Source organism: Apis cerana, linkage group LG2 (genome assembly GCF_029169275.1).
Source record: "Apis cerana isolate GH-2021 linkage group LG2, AcerK_1.0, whole genome shotgun sequence".
NCBI classification, from domain to species: domain Eukaryota; kingdom Metazoa; phylum Arthropoda; class Insecta; order Hymenoptera; family Apidae; genus Apis; species Apis cerana.
In genome coordinates, this window is record NC_083853.1 from 299,022 (window position 1) to 320,149 (window position 21,128).

At 15.7% G+C, this 21,128-nt stretch overlaps 1 protein-coding gene across 1 annotated transcript in view; it reads left to right on the forward strand.

The window, feature by feature from the left end:
• Window positions 1-1,067: 1,067 nt before the first annotated feature.
• LOC107999601 (unconventional myosin-Ie) overlaps window positions 1,068-21,128 on the forward strand; it is a 43,198-nt gene continuing 23,137 nt past the window's right edge. The window contains exons 1-10 of the mRNA XM_017059543.3: window positions 1,068-1,329; window positions 10,728-10,853; window positions 12,855-12,944; window positions 13,056-13,150; window positions 14,369-14,546; window positions 14,754-14,916; window positions 16,393-16,500; window positions 17,546-17,674; window positions 18,549-18,745; window positions 19,768-19,935. Of these exons, the coding sequence (XP_016915032.1) occupies window positions 10,728-10,853; window positions 12,855-12,944; window positions 13,056-13,150; window positions 14,369-14,546; window positions 14,754-14,916; window positions 16,393-16,500; window positions 17,546-17,674; window positions 18,549-18,745; window positions 19,768-19,935 (1,254 nt within the window). The 5' untranslated portion in view covers window positions 1,068-1,329. The remainder of the gene's footprint in view (window positions 1,330-10,727; window positions 10,854-12,854; window positions 12,945-13,055; window positions 13,151-14,368; window positions 14,547-14,753; window positions 14,917-16,392; window positions 16,501-17,545; window positions 17,675-18,548; window positions 18,746-19,767; window positions 19,936-21,128) is intronic.

Sequence of the window (21,128 nt, forward strand, 5' to 3'; positions counted from 1 at the left end):
ACGATCATCGACACTCATTGGCGGTTTCGAAAAAAACTCGAATAATTTCGATTTTTGAATTGTATAAATATATATATATATATATATATTTATAAGATATATATTATAATATTTATATATTAAAGTATCAATCAATTTTCAAATTAAAAAAATTAAACACAAAAGAATATATTATTTTGTGATATAATTATATGATTCATAATAAATGAATGTTTAAAAAAATTATGAATATAATGAAATAAAATTTCCATACATATCCTAATGTGATTCTTTCATTAATTCAATATTTCATTATTTTAAGAATATTTTCAATTTATTTCTAATTATTAATATTTTTGTTACATTAAAAATGTTAGAGAAATTATAAAGAACTAATATGATAAAATAATGTGTGAGTATGTGTATGTGTGCGCACGCACACATGTATGTGTAAGGCAATGTACTTTGTAGGTGAAAAATATCTTTTAGAATTACCGTATCGTTTTTAGCGCGTTAAGTGCAACAGCGCATAAAAGTGCCACCTGTTACTGACTTTACCGGTACTACACCGTTAGAAATAATATTGATTATAGACTCTTATTTTAGATATTTACATTTTTATTATTAAAACAAATTTTTAATTTAGTTCATTTTGATTCTTTCGAGTACATATTTATAATATATGTATGTATATATATATATATATATATATATATATATATAGTTCATTATAACTTTTTTTCTAAACAATATATTTATGTTTTCTTTATGTTCCATTATATTATTAAAGCTATAATGTAAATAATAAACATAAAGTATGAAAATGTATTTATATGAGTTGTATTTATAATATATACTTATATACATCACTTATAATATAAAAATTTAAATATATATAATAAAGTTACTATTGATTTTTTTTATCAAACATCGTTTCATACAACACAAAATAAATCTTTAAGTAAACGGAATATATAAATTGAAAATACAATTTGTAAAGTACATAATGAGACAATTCAACATTCTTGAATGATTACAAGCAAAGAGCATGTTCTGAGTAAGTCTGACGTATCACGGTATCATAGCAGTTTCTGCGACAGACGCACTGACTCACCGGTTAGTATTTGTCGAACAGTGATACGATGGAGTTCGTTTCTTGATTTATAAACTTCAAATGTTAAAATCAATTAGTGATAATATATTGTTATTTATGTATATTGATATAACGTGATATTAGTGATATTAGCTATTATATGTGTATAAGTGATTCTTTCATTACTTTTTGTCATACATATAATTATTATTGAGAAACAATCAGGTGTTTATTAAGACATATATTATCAAGACGTGGTAAGTAATCCTGGAAAACTGTTTTTTGCATATCAATACGTAATCAAATAAATTATTTATCAAATTAATTATATATAATATACAATCAAATAAATTATTTATTTCATTTTAATAATTTACACATTTATGAAATAAATATAAATATAATTTGATTTGAATGTAGAATTATGCATAGAAATTATTAAAAATTAATAAGTAATAAAATATTATTAATGAAAATATATTTTTTTATTTATTATTATTTATTTAAGATATTAACGGAATAATATAATAAATAATATATATTATTTCTAATCGTTTTTGTTTTAATATGAAATAAAATTAAATGCACTTGGTAAGGACAAATTTTGAAAACCTAATTTAACTTATGATATATGTAACTCAATATTCCAAATTATTAATTTGTACCAACTATTGAACAAATTTTATTTTTTATTTTATTATATAAAGATTTACAATAGAAAATGTCAAGAAGCACATATTGTAGCAATAATAAACAATATTTTAATATCTATTGATATCTAAATATCATATCTGATATTTAATATGATATCTCTTTATTTATTCTAAGTTTAGAATTTGAAAGTTTGAATTTCATTTTGGAGAAATACTAGAAAGTTAAAGATATGAGAAAATTTTCAATATATTTTATTTATTTTTATTAACTATTAGAAAATATTTATCTATATTAATCTATATTTATCATGATAAGATAAAATCTTGATAAGATTATACATATAATGTATTTTTTTATCAAAATTTTTAATTCAAATTATTTCAAATTATTATCTTATATAATTTTCATATATTTTATCATATATATCTTATTTATAAAATTTTTATAATTAATAATAAAAGTATTATATAGAACATGAATATGTATATATTTTGCATATTCCTTATTGGAAATATAAATGGTTATACTTTTATTATACTTTTGAATATATTTTTAAATAGATCAATAAAATAATAAGAAATTATTAATACATTAATGAAAGCAAAACACAAAGATTTTTGATTTAAGACTATTTACATTAAAATAAAATTTGACAAAATTTCATAAAATTCTGTGGTATTCTTCAAAATTAATATGTTTTATTATAGCACGATTATCATTTTGTTTTATTATTATTTTTTATATGGAAAATCTATCATTATATAACATAATATATAGTTTATTTCAATAAAAATAACTTTCTTATAGATATACAAAATATATAAAATCATATAAAAATCACGTATATAAAATATAGTTAATTTATTCATTAAATTTTATTTAATTTTTATATTTCAATTTTAATTTCATCAATCATTAAATGATTTGATTTAAAATTATATTATTTATTGGGAATTAATTTAAATTTGCTTTATTTTATAAACAATTATAAGATAGTAAATTTATGCTTTTAGTAATAATAATACTAAATATATAATAATATAAAATACTATAATATAAAATATGTTATACTATAATATACTATATTATAAATATTATAATATAAAATATAAAATAAATTTATATTAACAAAATTATTAGAACTAAAATCACTTTTTACTATTTCTACTATTGAAATCTTGAATAGTAATTAAATAATAGTCATAAAATAATAATTACATATAGGTTTTATAGTATATATTTTGATTATAAATAAATAAGACGTATGAATAAGAATTATTATGTATTTATGAATATGAATATTTATGATAAAATATATATTATTATATATATGATAAAGAAAATATATAGTTTTGATACAACGATTATGAAAATACATATATGATATATTCTTAATATTTTTTAAAGATAATTTTTTGTTTATTTAATTTGAATATTTAAATTATATATTTTTAAAAATATATAATTTACAAAAAATGTCATGTTAGTATCAAATATATTTCATATTTAATATAAAAAAATAATAATATTATTTTTGTTGTTATTGTGATTTAATGTATAAAAAATTATATTATATATTTAATTACAATTAAATATACTACATAATTTTGTTGAATTATTTAAATTTGAAAAAAATTCTAAATTTTTTATGATATGGATTTTAATTAATATAAATGATATAAATCATTGAATTTCATTTAATTAAATTCATTTTAATTAAAGAATGTTCATCTATTTTATATATATTATTAAAATTTATTTACTTAAAATCTATATATATATATATTCTATATAATATTGATAAAATGTACATATTAAATATATTTATATATTTTAAATAAAAATAAAATTTAATGAAGATATATATATTTTAAAATAAATAACAAAAGATTATAATAAATAAATAATCATAATTTAATTTTTGAATTCAATTTTAATTCCTTATAAGTAAATATTTTTATTTATAATTGACTTTGTTTTTGTATTAGATTTTTAAAATTGTAATATATATTAAAATTATTATTATTATTAAAAATTAAAATAATTAATAATTTTATAATAAAATACTTAAAAATATATTAAATAAAGATAAATTATGACAATAATTAATATATGATATGATTTGTTAAATGCTGACAAATCATAATATTGAAAATAATTATAATATTAAATAATCGGACATCCGTATTTAATACGATATAATTTATGTTGAAACATTTCACTACCTTGAACTCAATAAATCCGACGAGAAGAATATATACCTTGAAAGAAATAATTGTTACCATTACTTTATTATATGTCTTCTTATATGTTCGTTCTGTACTATACATTATATTATTTTTTTACAAAAAAAAAAAATTAAGTTCTTAAATGTTTTTTTAAATTTATTTAAATTTTAGATATTTTAAAATTTAACTTATTTTTATTTTTTTCGATATATAATAACATAAACGCTTTGTTTTTATTGAAAAAAATATCATAAGAAAAAATTATTTAAAAAAATTATTTATTTAAAGATTTATATTAACAAATATACTTATGTTAAAATGTTAAGATTTCAAGAAATGATATTTTCTTTTGAAGATTAAATATTTTTATTAATATGATGTAATAATTGAAATTAAAATTAAATTTAATAATTTTCTATATTATCTTTTTTTACATAACCTTAAATACGAAATAAAAAATAATTTGAGAATAATGAAACGAGATTAAACAAAATATTTAAACTAATATCTACCAATTTAATTATTAATATTATTCATTAACATTTCTATTTTTATTATAAAATTTATTATTTTTATTATTAAAAATAAATGATTTTTTAGTTCTCGATACATTTCTAGAAATCTACAATTGTTTGAACTTGAATCTTTGTTTGAATTTGAATTGAATCTTAATTAATAAACATTTACTATATATCAATCACTTATTATAGAATAAATTATAAATTCCATTTGTTCCATTCCATATGTACATAAATTTATCATTTTGTTATTAATTCTGTTTAAAAAATCGTAATTGTTAATTATGAAAGGTTATATTATTTATATAATTTATTATTTATATGAGTTATTTATATGAAAAATAATAGTGTATATAATAATAGTATAATGAAGTATGAAATTGAAACGAATTAAAATTATTTTGATTTATAATGTTATTGTAAAAATAAAAACCTTATACAAATAATTTAATTGCACATAAGAATTTTAAAAAAAGTCGTCAATATCTCTTTTGAAATAATGTTTTTTTTTAATGTTTTTTTTAATATTTTAATATTTTTTTTATTATCATAAATAATATACAAAGCAATATATATCGACAAAAAAGAATCTATAATGATAAATAAAATTCGATAAAAATACAGTGGAGAAATATTGACAGAAATATTAAAAAAAATTACTTTTTTTAAAATAATTAAAATTGGTATTTTATATTCGTTGTATTTTAAATCATAAATTTAACATGATAAGTATTAATTTTTAAATTTTAATTCAATACATAATTATATTATTAAATCTATATTATCGTTTTATTGCATCCATTTGTTACATAAATAGATCAATTTTGTAAATAAAAATATAAATTATTGTACAAACAAGTCAAATTTATAATAATATATTTATAAATAAAAATGTGACCAGTTAATTTTCTTTTATATTAAGAAAAAATTTTAAATGAATATGCACATTTTGCACAATTTGAAAATTTTATTGCAAAATATAATAATAAATTATGAAAAATAAGATTTATTTTTAAAGTAATAAAATAATTATAATTTTTATTGAGATTATGATTTGTTAAGATAATCAACAATTTTTTATGGTATTATGTATTTATATAATATCATGTATTAATATAATGATATATTTTATAAAAGAAAAACAAAAATAAACTTTTAATATAATATAGAATCAATTCTTCTCTAGAATCAATATATGTTCTTATTTTGATGTCACACAGCAATGGCTTCCTATTCTTTAGTTTCATTAGCTTTTAGTAAATAAGTGTTTCTGTGACATACAATTGAATGATCCAAAGTGGTCATTATTAATAATTTTAATCAATTAATCTTTAGTTTTAAGATATATCCAGATTAATTTTAAGACTATTATATAACTTCCTAAAGATTGAATCTTAATTAATTTAAATTACAAATAGTTTAATACAATTTTTCTTATTTTATTATATTTATTATAATTTATATAAATTATTTTTTCTCATTAAACTATTTTGGATTATTTTGTCTTCTGTTTTAAAATTTGTATTTGTATTAGAATTAATATAAATAAAGGAAAAAAGGAGAAAGAATGTATCTGAATTTTGAATTTAGAAAAAGAAATGTATGACTAATATATATATATTATGCTATACTATAATGATATAATAAAATAAGACTTTTCTTTATTGTAAAAAAAGATTGTATTAAATTAATAATAATTATTAATAATAATATATATAATATTAATAAAAGATTGTATACCAAAGAAAATTATTAAATTTTTGAGTTTAGAAAGTTTAAAGTTTAAAAAAGAACATGATAACAATAAAATAGCTTTTTCAGTGATATTATGATCTGATATGATATATTATTAAAATAATAATTAAATCTTTCATTTAATTTATTAAAAAAAATAAATAAATTAAAAAGAAGTATAATAAAAATAATTAAATAATGAAAATTAAATAACAAATTAATTATATAAGATTAGAATAGATTTTAATTATTTTTTATTATTTAGAATTTATTAAAAATAAATTAACTGAACAAGAAATTCTGTTTGTATAGATATTTACAATATATGATTCTTATTATCAATATTAAAAAAAAAAGAAAATCATAAAACCTAAATAAATAAATTAAATTAAATAAATTTAATTTCTAAATTAAATTAAATAAATTTAATTTCTAAATAAATTAAATTAAATAAATTTAATTTCTAAATTAAATTAAATATCTTTTTCAATATGTAAAGTACATGTAGAACATTTAATGATTGAGCTTTCAATTTTACCAGCAATCAATAAAAAAATTATAATTATTGCCATCAACAAATATAGGTTAGAAAAGAAGGTCACTTCGAAGATTGAATGATTTCTTACTATTCATCTTTTATTCCATTTAAAATGTGTGAACACTACATACATATAAATTTCATGTCCATTAAGAAATGAATAGTGACAAGAAGAGGGATAACCCTAATTATGACATAAAGGATGGATCGCGAATTCGAATTCTGTTAATATTCTCTTATTTTTTTTTTTAATTTAAAAATATGATACTATAGATTTCATACATAATTTTTCATTTTCTGATTTAGTAAAAATCTTTTTTTTTTTATTTTTATTTTTCGTCAATATTATGAAAATATAAAATTGACTTTAATTTTAAAATTTAACATTAAATATATATTTCTTTTCTTTTCTTTTATTGTTTCTTATTGAATTTATATGAAACTGAAAAGTATGCGATTGTCTTACAATGAAAATGCATTTCACATAACAATAAATTGTGCCTTTAATTATGATATTATTTGTGAATATTGGAATATTGTTCGTCATCGTACAAAATATTCTCATAATATTGAATTTTATAACATTGAAATATTACATAAAAATTCTTATTGATGCGATATGAATGTGATTTTATCATGATAATGTCATTATAAAAATGAAAAATTTGTCACGATTGAATTTTGTATCATGATTTTCAATATTTCGCAATTAAATTTAACTTAAATTTTATTTATTAAGAAGAATGTAAATTTTTTTATAAGCATTGAATAACTTGAAGTAAAAACTAATTAAAACTATAATCTAATTACTATTAGAATATATCTTATATTATTTTATTAAACAGGTTTTTTTATATTTTTCAAATTTTTCTTAATATAAAAAATCATATGAAAAAAATTATAGAGATTTAAATTTTTATTTTTAATTTAAAATTATTTAAGAATTAAACAAAATTTAAAGTTTCAATCAATTTTTATAAAAATTATCTTTGCAAAAGAATTTTTTTCCGTAATTATTAATGATTAAAAGATTATTAATTCTGCAGTTTATATTATATTATAAATTTAATTGTATTATATCGTTATAGTTATTATTATAATTTAATAAATTTTTCTTCAATAAAGTTTTCAGTTTTTATAATATTAAAAAAGATGATAAATTCAAATGCTCTTTATGCTTTGTATATATATATATATATATATATTTTATTATACATACAATAATACTCTAATAATATTTAATATATATATATATAATATTTTTTAATTTATTAATTTATTTTTAATAAATTATTCTTAATAAATTAATTAATTTATTCTTCAAATTTTCTAACAATATCACTTTTCTCCAAATTCTAAAATAACTATCCATTTCTAAGATAATTAGGTAATATGCGTCATTATAATTCATACATATTTTATTAAAATTTTTTCATTTTGTATTCATTTTGAAGACTGAAAAAACAATTAGTTCTGATTGTATTAATTTTTTATATAACTGAAATATATGCAAATATTCAATTAATGCATATATAAAAAGAAAATATGTTATGTAAGATATTTTGTACCAAATTATATAGCATATATAAGGATGAACTCAATATTTATTCATTATATTTTATAATATATATATATATATATTTATCATTATCATATTATATAATAAATTTTACTTATCATATATTTATGATTATATCAGTATTTTTTATTATATATACATTATTTTTATATAATATAAATAATAAATTTTTTTATTGTATGTTTTTATTGTATTCATGTTGTAAAAATAATTTTTTATTAAATTTAATTATATTCAATTTTACTAAATTGATATTTATTTACTACTGTTTTTATAATCATATCTAAAATATAATATAACAATATAATATAACAAAAATTGATTAAAAGACTATTTCCTTAAAGATTTTAATAAATTTAAAATATCTCAAATCTAATCCATAGCGAGTTTGGATATTCTCTCTTCAATAAATCTTATTAAATTTATATTTATTATATATTATTTGAATTTCATACAGTAATTTCATATATTATGATGTATTGTAATATGATATCTTATGCAATAATATATTTATCGTTATATCATATCGTTATTGCATATTCGTATCAAAATAAGAAATATAAAATGTTTTATAATACATCAATCAAGACAATTTTCTATAATATAGAAATTAGAAAACAGAAAAAAATGTAATATTTTTGTCTAAATTAATTTATTAGTTTAATATATAAATTCTTTAATGCGACAAACAAAGAATTATAAATCGATTTCATTATTTATTATAGAATTTTGTTTGAGAAACAAGACAATTTTTAAATCAATCAAGTAATTCTAAAAATAGAAATTCATTAATATCTCTTTTACTTCTTATTATTGAATAATGGACATGTTAATAATCATTTCTTTAATCAGTTTTTGTTATTTTATATTATTATTATATTTTTAGTTATGTTATTTTATATTAGCTGATGTAAATTTAATAATTTCAAATAAAAATCAATTTTTTTTATCATTATTAATCTTTTCCATTAATTTTTATATTTATTATTTTTTTTTTAATATAATTATTTTATACAATTATTTTAATATAATTTTAATATATAATATTTTTATTAAGAAAACTGTTTAAAAAAACTTGTTATTTATTTATAAAATAGTCGTAAATTATTTTCAACTACAGTTCGGATTTTTCTGTAAGATGATGATTAATTTGAAACTGAATATTCATAAACATGTATGTGTATATTCATATACTTTTATATATTCATTTATATAAACGAAATTCTATTAATTCTATTAATCATCTATCATATTTTATTTAATAAATGCTATAATGTAACGATGATACGATATGTTATAAATATAAACTTGAAAATATTTGTTTTAACTATATTTAAATTATATTAATTTATTAATATTCAAAAAAATAGTTTTTATTTATTTAGTAATTCTATTCAATCCATATTATATATAAAATTTTTAGATAAAATACATACTTTCAATTGTGAAGAAACCTTTAACATATATAAGGTTGCACCTGTCACAAGCAACAATACTGTGCTATATCACTTGTCTTCCACATTTGTCCTTAATATTCGAATCATTAAATCGATAACTCAAACAATAGTGACATAATTTATTTTTTTCTATTTATTTAGAATAAATATAATTTTAATATATTATTGTCACAACTATTAATAACCATTGATAATGTAGTCAATTTAATAATTAGTTTCATATACATATACATATATTTTGATTTGTGTTCTTCGAAAAAAATTTCTCCACATCACATTATTAAAATATTTTCAAAATATTATCATTATTATTAAATATAAATAATATAAGCATAATATAAAACTATTTCTATTTGTATATTTGTATATTTGTAAGGAGATAAAAAAAAAATACCAAATGAAAAAAAAAGAATTGAAAAATTAAGACTTAAAAAATTAAGAAATTATTAAAAATAAGACAATATTAATAAAATATTTTTATTTTCGATTTTTTTAAATTTTTTTAAATTTAATTATCGAACAATAATAACTTTTTTCTTTGCATTGATTTTATTTAAAAGTAAAAAACTAAAAATCTAGAAATTGTATTAATATTATTTCATTGTTATTAGTATTGTTTTACTATCTGATCAAAATGAATTTTTTATAGCAATATCATATATTGATTTTGTAATTATAAAATATTTTATTGTGATATTGTGTTTAGACAAATTTTCCCACATCTTTATTATTACATTATTAAAACATTAAGCATAATCCTTAAAAAACAAAAGAAATTATTTTTGTCCAATTTTTCAAAGCGAATGCAAATATAATGATTATTATGGAGTATTTCGTTAAATTTGTGATATTTCATTAATATTAGTAGAATGTTTTTATAATAAATTTGAAAAAAAAAATAAAACTTAAAAACAAATGATTAATATACTAAAATATTTTTGTTTCAGATGTATCATTGGCAAAGTCAAAATGTTAAGGTTTCTGGAGTGGATGATATGGTTTTGCTCCCGAAAATTACCGAAGATGCTATTACTGAAAATCTTCAAAAAAGATATATGGATGATTACATATTTGTATCCTTAGATAATTTTTACAGTAATAGCAATAATTTTAAATATTATTAATTATTTATTATTAATTATTATTTATCATTTTTTGAAAGATGATCGAAAGGAAAACTTAGATTTAAAAATTATTATATTTTATAAAATGTTTTTTTTTAATTATATGAAATATAAAAATAAGAAAAAAATATCTAAAAAAATAAAAAGAAAATATTATATTATTAAATATTAATTTTTTATTATTTTTGAAAATTATAAAATATGACGTTTTTCAATTTTACTTATCAATATTCAATAATTTTATATTTTTATATCAATCGAATGAGTATCAATTTTAGTTATATAGGAAAATAAAGAAAGGCCAATTAAGAATATCAATTAGTTATTCACGTCATACAATTATCAACATTATATGCATATAAAAAAAGGATTGTATTTATAAGATTGGTTTTATGATAAAATAATACAAGATGTGAATAGAATATTTAGAATGTTTTTCTATATGTTTTGTCTTATGTAAAAATGTTAGTAATTTTTTATATTGTTTGAACTATTGTTTTATACTTTTCTACAATTATACTATCAGATCAAATTTTAAGATAATTTTTTGATGTATAGTTATAGTTTTAAGCATTTGTTTCTAATTATTATATTACAAATGGAATATTCTATCAATGAAATCTTTTAATTATCTTTTAATAATTTTTTAACAATCTTTTAATTAATTAATAATAATTTAATTTAATTGTTATTTTCAAAATATTTTTTTATAATTTAATTTTAAATCTTTACTCTTTCAAAAATTATGAGAAATCTTGTTTCATTTTTGATGATTAGAAATAAAGATTAGAAAACATTAATTGTACTTATGCACTATAATTGATATGATTGTAGATATAATATCGCATTAATGAATGTTATTAATTATAGAGATAAAGAAAATATATTGATCAGGATTATTGTAGATTTTTTAATATAAGAACGTTGCAATGTTGATGTTATGACGTCATTTTCAATATTTATATAACCTTAGTCTTAATTATTGAAGCAGATATTAATAACTTTCAATATTGACAAACGATTTTTGCTGCGCAATATTTTTGTTATTTTCAAAAAAACAAAGAAACAATCATAGCAATATTATGTGGTTCGTTTTTATCTAAAATATTAACAATTATTAAGTAAAAAGGATATTAATAACTGTTATCGATTTTACACATCACGCGAGCACATATTATTGCGATAATTGTATTGCGATATTTCTTTTGACACACAAAATCTTATGTAAAAAATTATTAATTAAATAATACATAATATTTGGGATATTGCAATCTTGTAATATCATTGAAAGAAATATTAGCTTTTGTACTTTATAAAAGCAATTAAATTCTATGTATATAGAATAATAATTTTTTTATTCCATCCTAGTATTCATATTTATTCATATAAATATGTTTTTTAATTTTAACTCATATTATTTATATTTTTTAACATGCGATCAATAATAAAAAAAATGTTTTCTCTATGTTTCATTTCAACTTAATAAATAGTTATTGTTAATAATTATATTTTATATTAATAATAAATATTTTGAATTTAATAATAATAAAAATGTCCAGTAATAAAAATAAAATTTCGTAATATGATTTTAGTGATAATATATATAATATATATTTAATTTTTATTTTCATTATATTATATTAATTATTATTTCATTACATCTCATTAGATATTTATTATTATTAAAAAAAATTTTCTAAAAAATTTGTCGAATTAATTGAATATTTTATTAATACTACATATTCATTAATAAAGATTTTAAAATGTAGATATTGTAAAAATGTAGCAATAGTTCGAAGTTGGAAATTGATAGGGTAAAAATATTTTTGTAATATTAATTTTAAATGAAAACTGTTTCATTACTAATTATTATTTCAATACGTATAGATAATTGAAACAAATTTTAATTCCTGTGACAAAAATTGAAATAATTTCCTTAATAATTATTAGACAAGTATTGGTCCTGTATTAGTATCAGTCAATCCTTTCAAACAAATGCCATATTTTGGTGAAAAAGAGATAGAAATTTATCAAGGAGCAGTAAGTAATAATAAATAATTTATTTTTTAAATTGTGAATTTTATTTTTACATTTATATTTTATTTAACATTTATATACAATTAAATTAATTATTGCCTTCTTCTATTTCAGGTACCATATGAAAATCCACCTCACATTTATGGATTAACAGACAATATGTATAGAAATATGTTAATTGACAAAGAAAGTCAATGTGTTATTATTAGGTAAAATAATTTTATGATTCAAATAATATTTATGTTTTTCATGAAATAGTTTATACATATTTATAAATATATTTTTTATATATTTTTTTTATTTATATATAGTTTATTATATATATATATATATATATATATTATATATAGTTTATTTATATATATATATATAGTTTATATATATTTTTTAATTTAGAATTTATATTTTTTAATTTATAATAAAATTTAGAATTAGACATATTATGTTCAATATTTGTTATAATTTTTTAATAAAATGTTTAAAAAATTCTTATTAATCTATAAATATATATTATACATTTTTCATGTTTATATTTGTAAATTATATTTCTGCAAATTATGTTTATAATATTAACTTAAAAACTCTCAAGATAAATATGTATTGCAACAAGAAAATATGAAATTATTAAAAATACAATATAACAATATATAAGATTATAAATTTATTTTTTTTTCAAAATAATTTTTGAAAAATTCAATTCAACATTTATATCGTTTATTTAATTGTTTAAAAGAGTTTAAAAGTCATTTTGCTTGAATCTTATTTAATTCCCCTAAGAAATCAAAAAATATAAAAAATGATAATAAAATTGAAAAAACAAATTATTAAAAAAATATTTTTTTTATTAGAAACTTTTTATTAAAAAGACATTTAATAAAATAAAAAAATTTGTTTCAATTTAATTAATTTTAAAATAGAAGAAAGAAAATCATATAATATAAATTAAATTTTAATTTTTTAATGATTATTAAGTAATAAAATAAAGTCAATGATAATTTTATTTTTTTATACTAATATATTTTATAATTTCTTTTTTTATTATAAAAAATTTTTTTTATTATTATACAAAAATTAATTTTAATTTTATATAACCTTTATAAAATTGTGTAAAATAAAATAACTTTATCTATCTGACATTTGTAAAATTTAAAATAATGTAATACAAATAGAACAATGATTTATAACGTAAAGTAATCCAAATTAATAGAACAGAGAATGTAAAACATAGAAAATAAAAATATCTAATAATATTTTTTTATATAAAATGTAAAATGAACACTTATTTAATATCTATTATTATTAATCAATTATTAATCATTAAGTAATATCATAATACTAATTTTTTTAATATTTAAAATATAATAAATTTTTTTAATCAACAGAAAATTACGTATAATTTAATTATTTTTTTTATTTACGTTTTACAGTGGGGAATCTGGCGCTGGTAAAACAGTTTCAGTAAAATATATTATGTCATATATTGCTAAGATCAGTGGTGGTGGTACAAAAGTGCAAAAAATAAAAAATGTCATTTTGGAATCTAATCCTCTTTTAGAAGCTTTTGGCAATGCAAAGACTATACGGAACAATAACAGTAGCAGATTTGTACGTAAATTTATAATATTTTTATTTTACTATTTGTAATTATTTTTAATATATTATTATTTTATTTATATCTTTATTTTAACTTCTTTTAATTTTAATTTTAAAACTTTTAATTTTATTTTATTGGCATAAATGAAAGTGGAAAAAATACAAAATACTTTAATAAAATAAATGAATAAATATGTGAAATATATTTTTTTATTTCAGGGAAAATATGTAGAAATGCAATTTGGCACTGGTGGCCAACTCAATGGGGGAAAAATTTCAAACTTCTTATTAGAAAAATCGAGAGTCACTTGTCATAACTTGGATGAAAGAAATTTTCATGTGTTCTATCAGCTTGCAATAGGAGCAAATCAACAAATGAGATGTAAATAACAATTTTTTCTTTTTTATTTATTGTATAAATATTTGTTTACTATTTTATATACATAATTTATGATTAAAATTTTCAAATAAATTTAGAAAAATTATTGTTCATATTATATTCATATTTCATTGTTTTGCTTTCTTAAAATAAATTTTAATATTTTCAATTTGCAAAATATTGATTAGGAATGGATTCAAATTTAAAATATTTATTTTTTCTTTTTTCTTCTTTGCTAAAAAATAGATATTTGCAGAAAGTTTTTTAAAAAATGCGATTTTTAAAATTCTTCAAATTTAGATTTGTACAAGAAATAATAATAATAATCATCTTTTAGAATTGAAAAAATTAAATATTTATGTTACTTTTTCTTTGTATTTTTTTTTTTTTTGAACATAAATTAGTAAAATTATATCATTTAAAAACAGTCTAATTCAATTGAGTTATTATAACTTAAATAAAAATAAATTCCTATCATATAATATTCTTATAACTTATTTATATATATTATTTTTTATTTGGATTTCTAGAAATGAATCATAAAAATGGTAAAAAGTTTCAGGATTTGAAATATTAAAATTTTGAGTTTCAAAGATTTTGTTTCCATATTTCAATATTTTATATTCTATTTCTAATATTAATTCTAATAATATTCATTTCTTATGTTACAAATTCCTTTCTTTTTTTCATTTTTTTGTGATGTCACATTTTACAGTTTTAATGTTAATAATAAATTATTACTATTAAATGATTACATTTTTAAATACATTATATAAATAAAAATAAATTTCGAATGTTTTATAGAAGATGAAAAAAAGATATATGATAATAATAAAAATAATTATTTGAAATAATAATTAAAATAATAAAAACATTTATCGAAATATTTTATAAGTTATTCACTTTTTCATTATTTCACATTTTATACATAAAAAATAAAAGGATATAAAGCAAATGACAATGCTTTTTTTAAAAAAATTTTACAATTATATAAGTATGTAAGTATTTTTGTAGAAAAGTGCAAACATTTTCATGAGAAAATTTTTGAACTTTTTTATCCAATATTCTTTATTATAAATAAATTGTTAATTATAAATAAAATATGATTTAAATTGTTATATGATGTATTTTATATATTAATTTTTCTTATTATAAATTTAAAATTATGTAAATAAAATTATTAAGCTTTAAATTTGTTTTAATATGTTTTATAATATTTTGAAAAGATTTTGATTTTATTTGAAAAATTGATTTATTTCATATTAATCATTTAATAGATAATATAAATTTTTTTTCACAATTTTTTATTATATTAAAACAATTATTAAGAATAATTAAAAAATTAATACATATAAATGTAATGTGAAAAATATATTTTTTATAAATTATAAAAGTTATATTGTATTTTTATAAAATATAAAATATATACGTATTAAATGCATTTTTCAAATAATGTATATATAACTTTATATTTTTCAGCTGAATTTGGATTAACGGATATTAATTATTATCAATATCTCAATTACGGTCAAGGTCATAAAATTGATGACATAAACGATGCCAGTGCCTTCCAAGCAACATTAAAAGGTAATAATTTTTTTTATAACAATTGAACATCGAGAAGTAATTACATTAAAATAAATATAATTACATATTAACAAAATAACAAAAAAATAATTTATAAAATCTTTAAGATAATGATTAGAAAGATTCTTGTATAGATCTTGTATAGATCTTGTAAAGATCAATTGTATTCATTTCATTAATTTATTACATTATTTTATCATATATTTATTTAATTTTAATGCAAAAAATTTTTAAATAATAAATAATTTTAATTATGTATAATGAGTCAATGTATGATATTATTACCATATAATAAATCATTTAAATTTTTTTGTTTATTTATATATTTGATAATTTTTGATCTTTTTTTTTCTTTATGCCTTCAATTTTCTGTTTCTAGAAAGCTCTTCTGAATGACATGAAAAATAGAAAAGATCTTTTATTTAAAGAAAAAAATTTTTTTATATTTAAAGAAAAAAATAAATAGTCTAACTCAGAATAAAATGAATAACCTTTATTTAAAAAATAAAAGCAATTAGAATAAGAAACAAATATGTGTGGTATATTGAAAATAATAAATCGCAAATTTAAAATTCTTTTTATATTCTTTCATTTTATTCTCTATTTTGTTTTCTGTCTCTTGGATCTTATATTAATTATTGATATTAAAAATAAAAAATATAAATATAATTTTACATATTTCGAATGAATAATTATAAAGATAACAATATGATTAAGAACATTATTTTTTTGTACAATTTATTCTATTTAATAAGTTTTATTTTGAATAAAAAAAAAATCTTATTAAATTATCAGATATGCAAATTAAATTAATAAAATTAATTATTGAATAAAATAAAAATTTTACAAATTTTAATTTGTATACAGTACTATTTAATTTGTTAATAATAATTGTTGATTAACAAACTATACGTTTATTACATTTTTTTTTCATATTTTAAATTAATGATAGTGTTGTGTTTTCAAGACTTATAAGATTCAGTAATTATTATTCAGTAATTTATATTTATTATTATTATCATTTATATTTTTATACATGTTTCAGGACTCAATGTAATGGGAATTAGCAATTCCGAAATAACTGATATTTTCAGGCTTGTTGCTGGAGTACTTCACATAGGAAATATTAAATTTGTTGAGAATGGAAATTATTCACAAGTAGCTAATGAACAGTGTAAGTATTAAAAATAAATAAAAGTTATAATTTATTATGATATAGAAAGAAACAAATGTGTGTAAATATTATAAATTATTATTATTTTAACATTGAAAAAATATAGATTAATAGTATTATGATTGAGAAATTAATTATCTTTCAATCTTTAAAAAATATATGATAAAAGTTGACATTATTATTTTTTAAATATTTAATTCATTAAGATTCAATATTAACATAATTTTATTTATAATTTTTTTTAAACAATATATAATTGTATTGATATAATTATATTGTATTTTTTAAAATTATTATTAATATTACAAAATTCTAAAAATTTAAATTATTATAATAAAAAATTTTGTTTTTATTTTGTACACTGAGTTTTTATATGATATTTATTATTATAATTATATATTTATGTATATATTATGTATATTTATTATTATATGCATTTATTTTATATCGAAAATAAATATTAAATTAAATATTACGAAATATTTCATTACTAATATATTAAAATTTTTAAGAGCTCTTAAATGCAACATGTTCTATATAATTAAATTATTTTCAACTATTTGAGTTGCTCATTTTTATTCGTTCATATAGGGAAATTTTTAAATATCCATTATTATATTTCAAATATTTTTATATATTTTTGATAATTTTTAATTATTAATAATTGTTAATAATTGTTAAAAAATCTGATAACATAATTTTTTATTTTTATTTTATTATTTTTTTAATTTTTCGACTTGAATAATTCTTAAAAAAAGTCTTTGGATTCATAATAATATGGATTAGTCGTTTAATTAAATATTAAATTATTAATATTAGATTATAATGACTGTACTTATTACTTATTATCATATATTTATCATCTTTATTTCAGGTCTTGATTTTCCAGCCTATTTACTTGAGATTTCAGTAAAACAATTAGCACAAAAATTAATATCACGTGAATTTGAATCTAAATGGGGAAGTCAATCTGAAAGTGTTGATGTTACATTAAATGTAGAACAAGCCCTCTATACTCGGGATGCATTGGCAAAGGATATCTATGCTAGACTTTTTGATTATTTGGTTAAAGTAAGAATACATATATTTTTAATGATTAATCAAATATTTTGTTATTATATTTATATATTGTATATTAAATTGATCATTAAATTTTACATAATAAATTTTTATTGTTGATATCTAATAATTACATTAATTATTTAAATAGCTTAAATTAATATTATTATGTTTCTTTTTAATTATGATTTATTTTTAAAAAATTATTTTGCATAAAATATTTACATTAAAAAAATATAACATTTAAAATATTAACATTCATAATAAATTATTGATAATTAATATTATTGTAATAATTTTTATTAATTATATTAAAAAATGTTTGTAGGAGCATTTTAAAATTATTTATTCATAAAGTTATATAAATTAAATTTTTTTATTTTTATTTATAAAAATTTTTTCTTAATAAGAATAATAGATTTTTATTTATTTATATAATATATCATAAATCAAATTCGAATTATAATAGTTGCTAATGGAAGAAGAAAATGAAAAATGTAATAATATTAAATTATAAATTGTATATGAATAAATGCAAACTATATGATATACATTAATATCTATTTACTTAAATTATTAGTATATAAATATAATTAATTTTATATAAAATTATAAAAAAAAATATGTAAAATATGAAAATTTTTATTAAAATTATTAAAATTTATTAAAATTATATGTATTTAAAAAAATATAAGAAATAAAATTAAAATTTGAACATATATAGGATATATATTAATATATTTGTGAGATATCTTTGAAAGATCAATTCTGAGAATTAAAAAAAAAATATAAAATTTGTTGTAAAAATTGTTAAGGCATAATTTATTTATTAAGTTATAAGCAATGTAGATATTAAATTTATTGTAAATGAATAGAAAATGAAATACTAATATAATGATAGAAATAGTACTATCTCTCTGTCTTTACCTTGTTTTTTGACATATAATATCTAATTGAAATATTCCAAATTTCATTATCATATATCTATTATCTACAAAATGATTTTTAATTTAATTACATATTTATGTTCACAGAAAGTTAATTCAGCTATGGAAACTAATACGGAAGGACTTGAAATTGGGATTTTGGATATTTATGGATTTGAAATTTTTGAAAAAAATGGTTTTGAACAATTTTGTATCAATTTCGTAAACGAAAAATTACAACAAATCTTCATAGAACTTACTTTAAAAGCTGAACAGGTAAGTGTAGTTTTCATTTCAAATTTTTAATACATAATTCAATAACTTAATATTAAATCTTCAATCAAAAATTTGATAATTCTACTTCTGTTTAAAATTATCTTAAAACTTTTTAAATATATATAGAAAAAATGTCTATTTAATTTGAAATATTCTATTTTTATACAATTTTTTAATAGCAATTTGTATTTGAATTGATTTTAAAAATGTTATTTTAAATAATTTTCCAATTTTATAAATTAAGATATATCTTCTAAAATAATTAATGAAGTATTTTTATATTTTTTATTCATAATAAACATATGATTATATCATATCAAATGATTATAGCCAAGTTATTGAATTAAATTAAATAAAAAATATACATTATTTAATAAATTATATAATATATATATAAAACATTATTTGATAAATCATAATCTTATCATAATTATTTATTTTTTATTTTTATTTCAAACAGTAAAATTTTATAACACTTTATTCTATAAATATTGATTTTTTTATTATCTTTAACATATATTTTTATTTATAAATATACAAAATAATACATGTATGTACATTACTGCTCATAAATATTCGGACACTCAATTTATTTATAATAGCATATAATAATATATTAAAAATATATTTATCATCATTTATGAAAATAAAAAATATAATTTTTTAAAAAATTTTTTCTTATAATCTGAATTAAGTATGTGATCACTGATGTCCATAGATATCAATATTTAATTAATAATAGTTTTTTAGCTTAGAAATTAAATAACTAAAAATAATTTTTTTTTATAACAAAATAATTTCACTTACTAAATTATAATTTTCTATTAGATAGTTATGATAATAAAAACTAATTAATAAGTACTCATTTTCTTACTTGTAAAATAAAATATTATTTATTTAAACTTATTTTAAGAAAAATTATATTAATTTAATTATAATAAATATCAAAATATAAGTGATAAATATTCTTATTATTAGAATTGAACTAAATTTTAATTATTGAAATTCATATATAAAAGCTCTCATCAGACTAATTTATTTGCAAATTTATATAATACACAATTGTATTTTTTTGAAAATAAAAAAATGTCTGAATACTTTTGAACGGTATTGCATCTACAAAAAATTTATTGTTTATAATTATACATACATATAATAAAATTTTATATATTTTTGTATTAATTTATAAATTG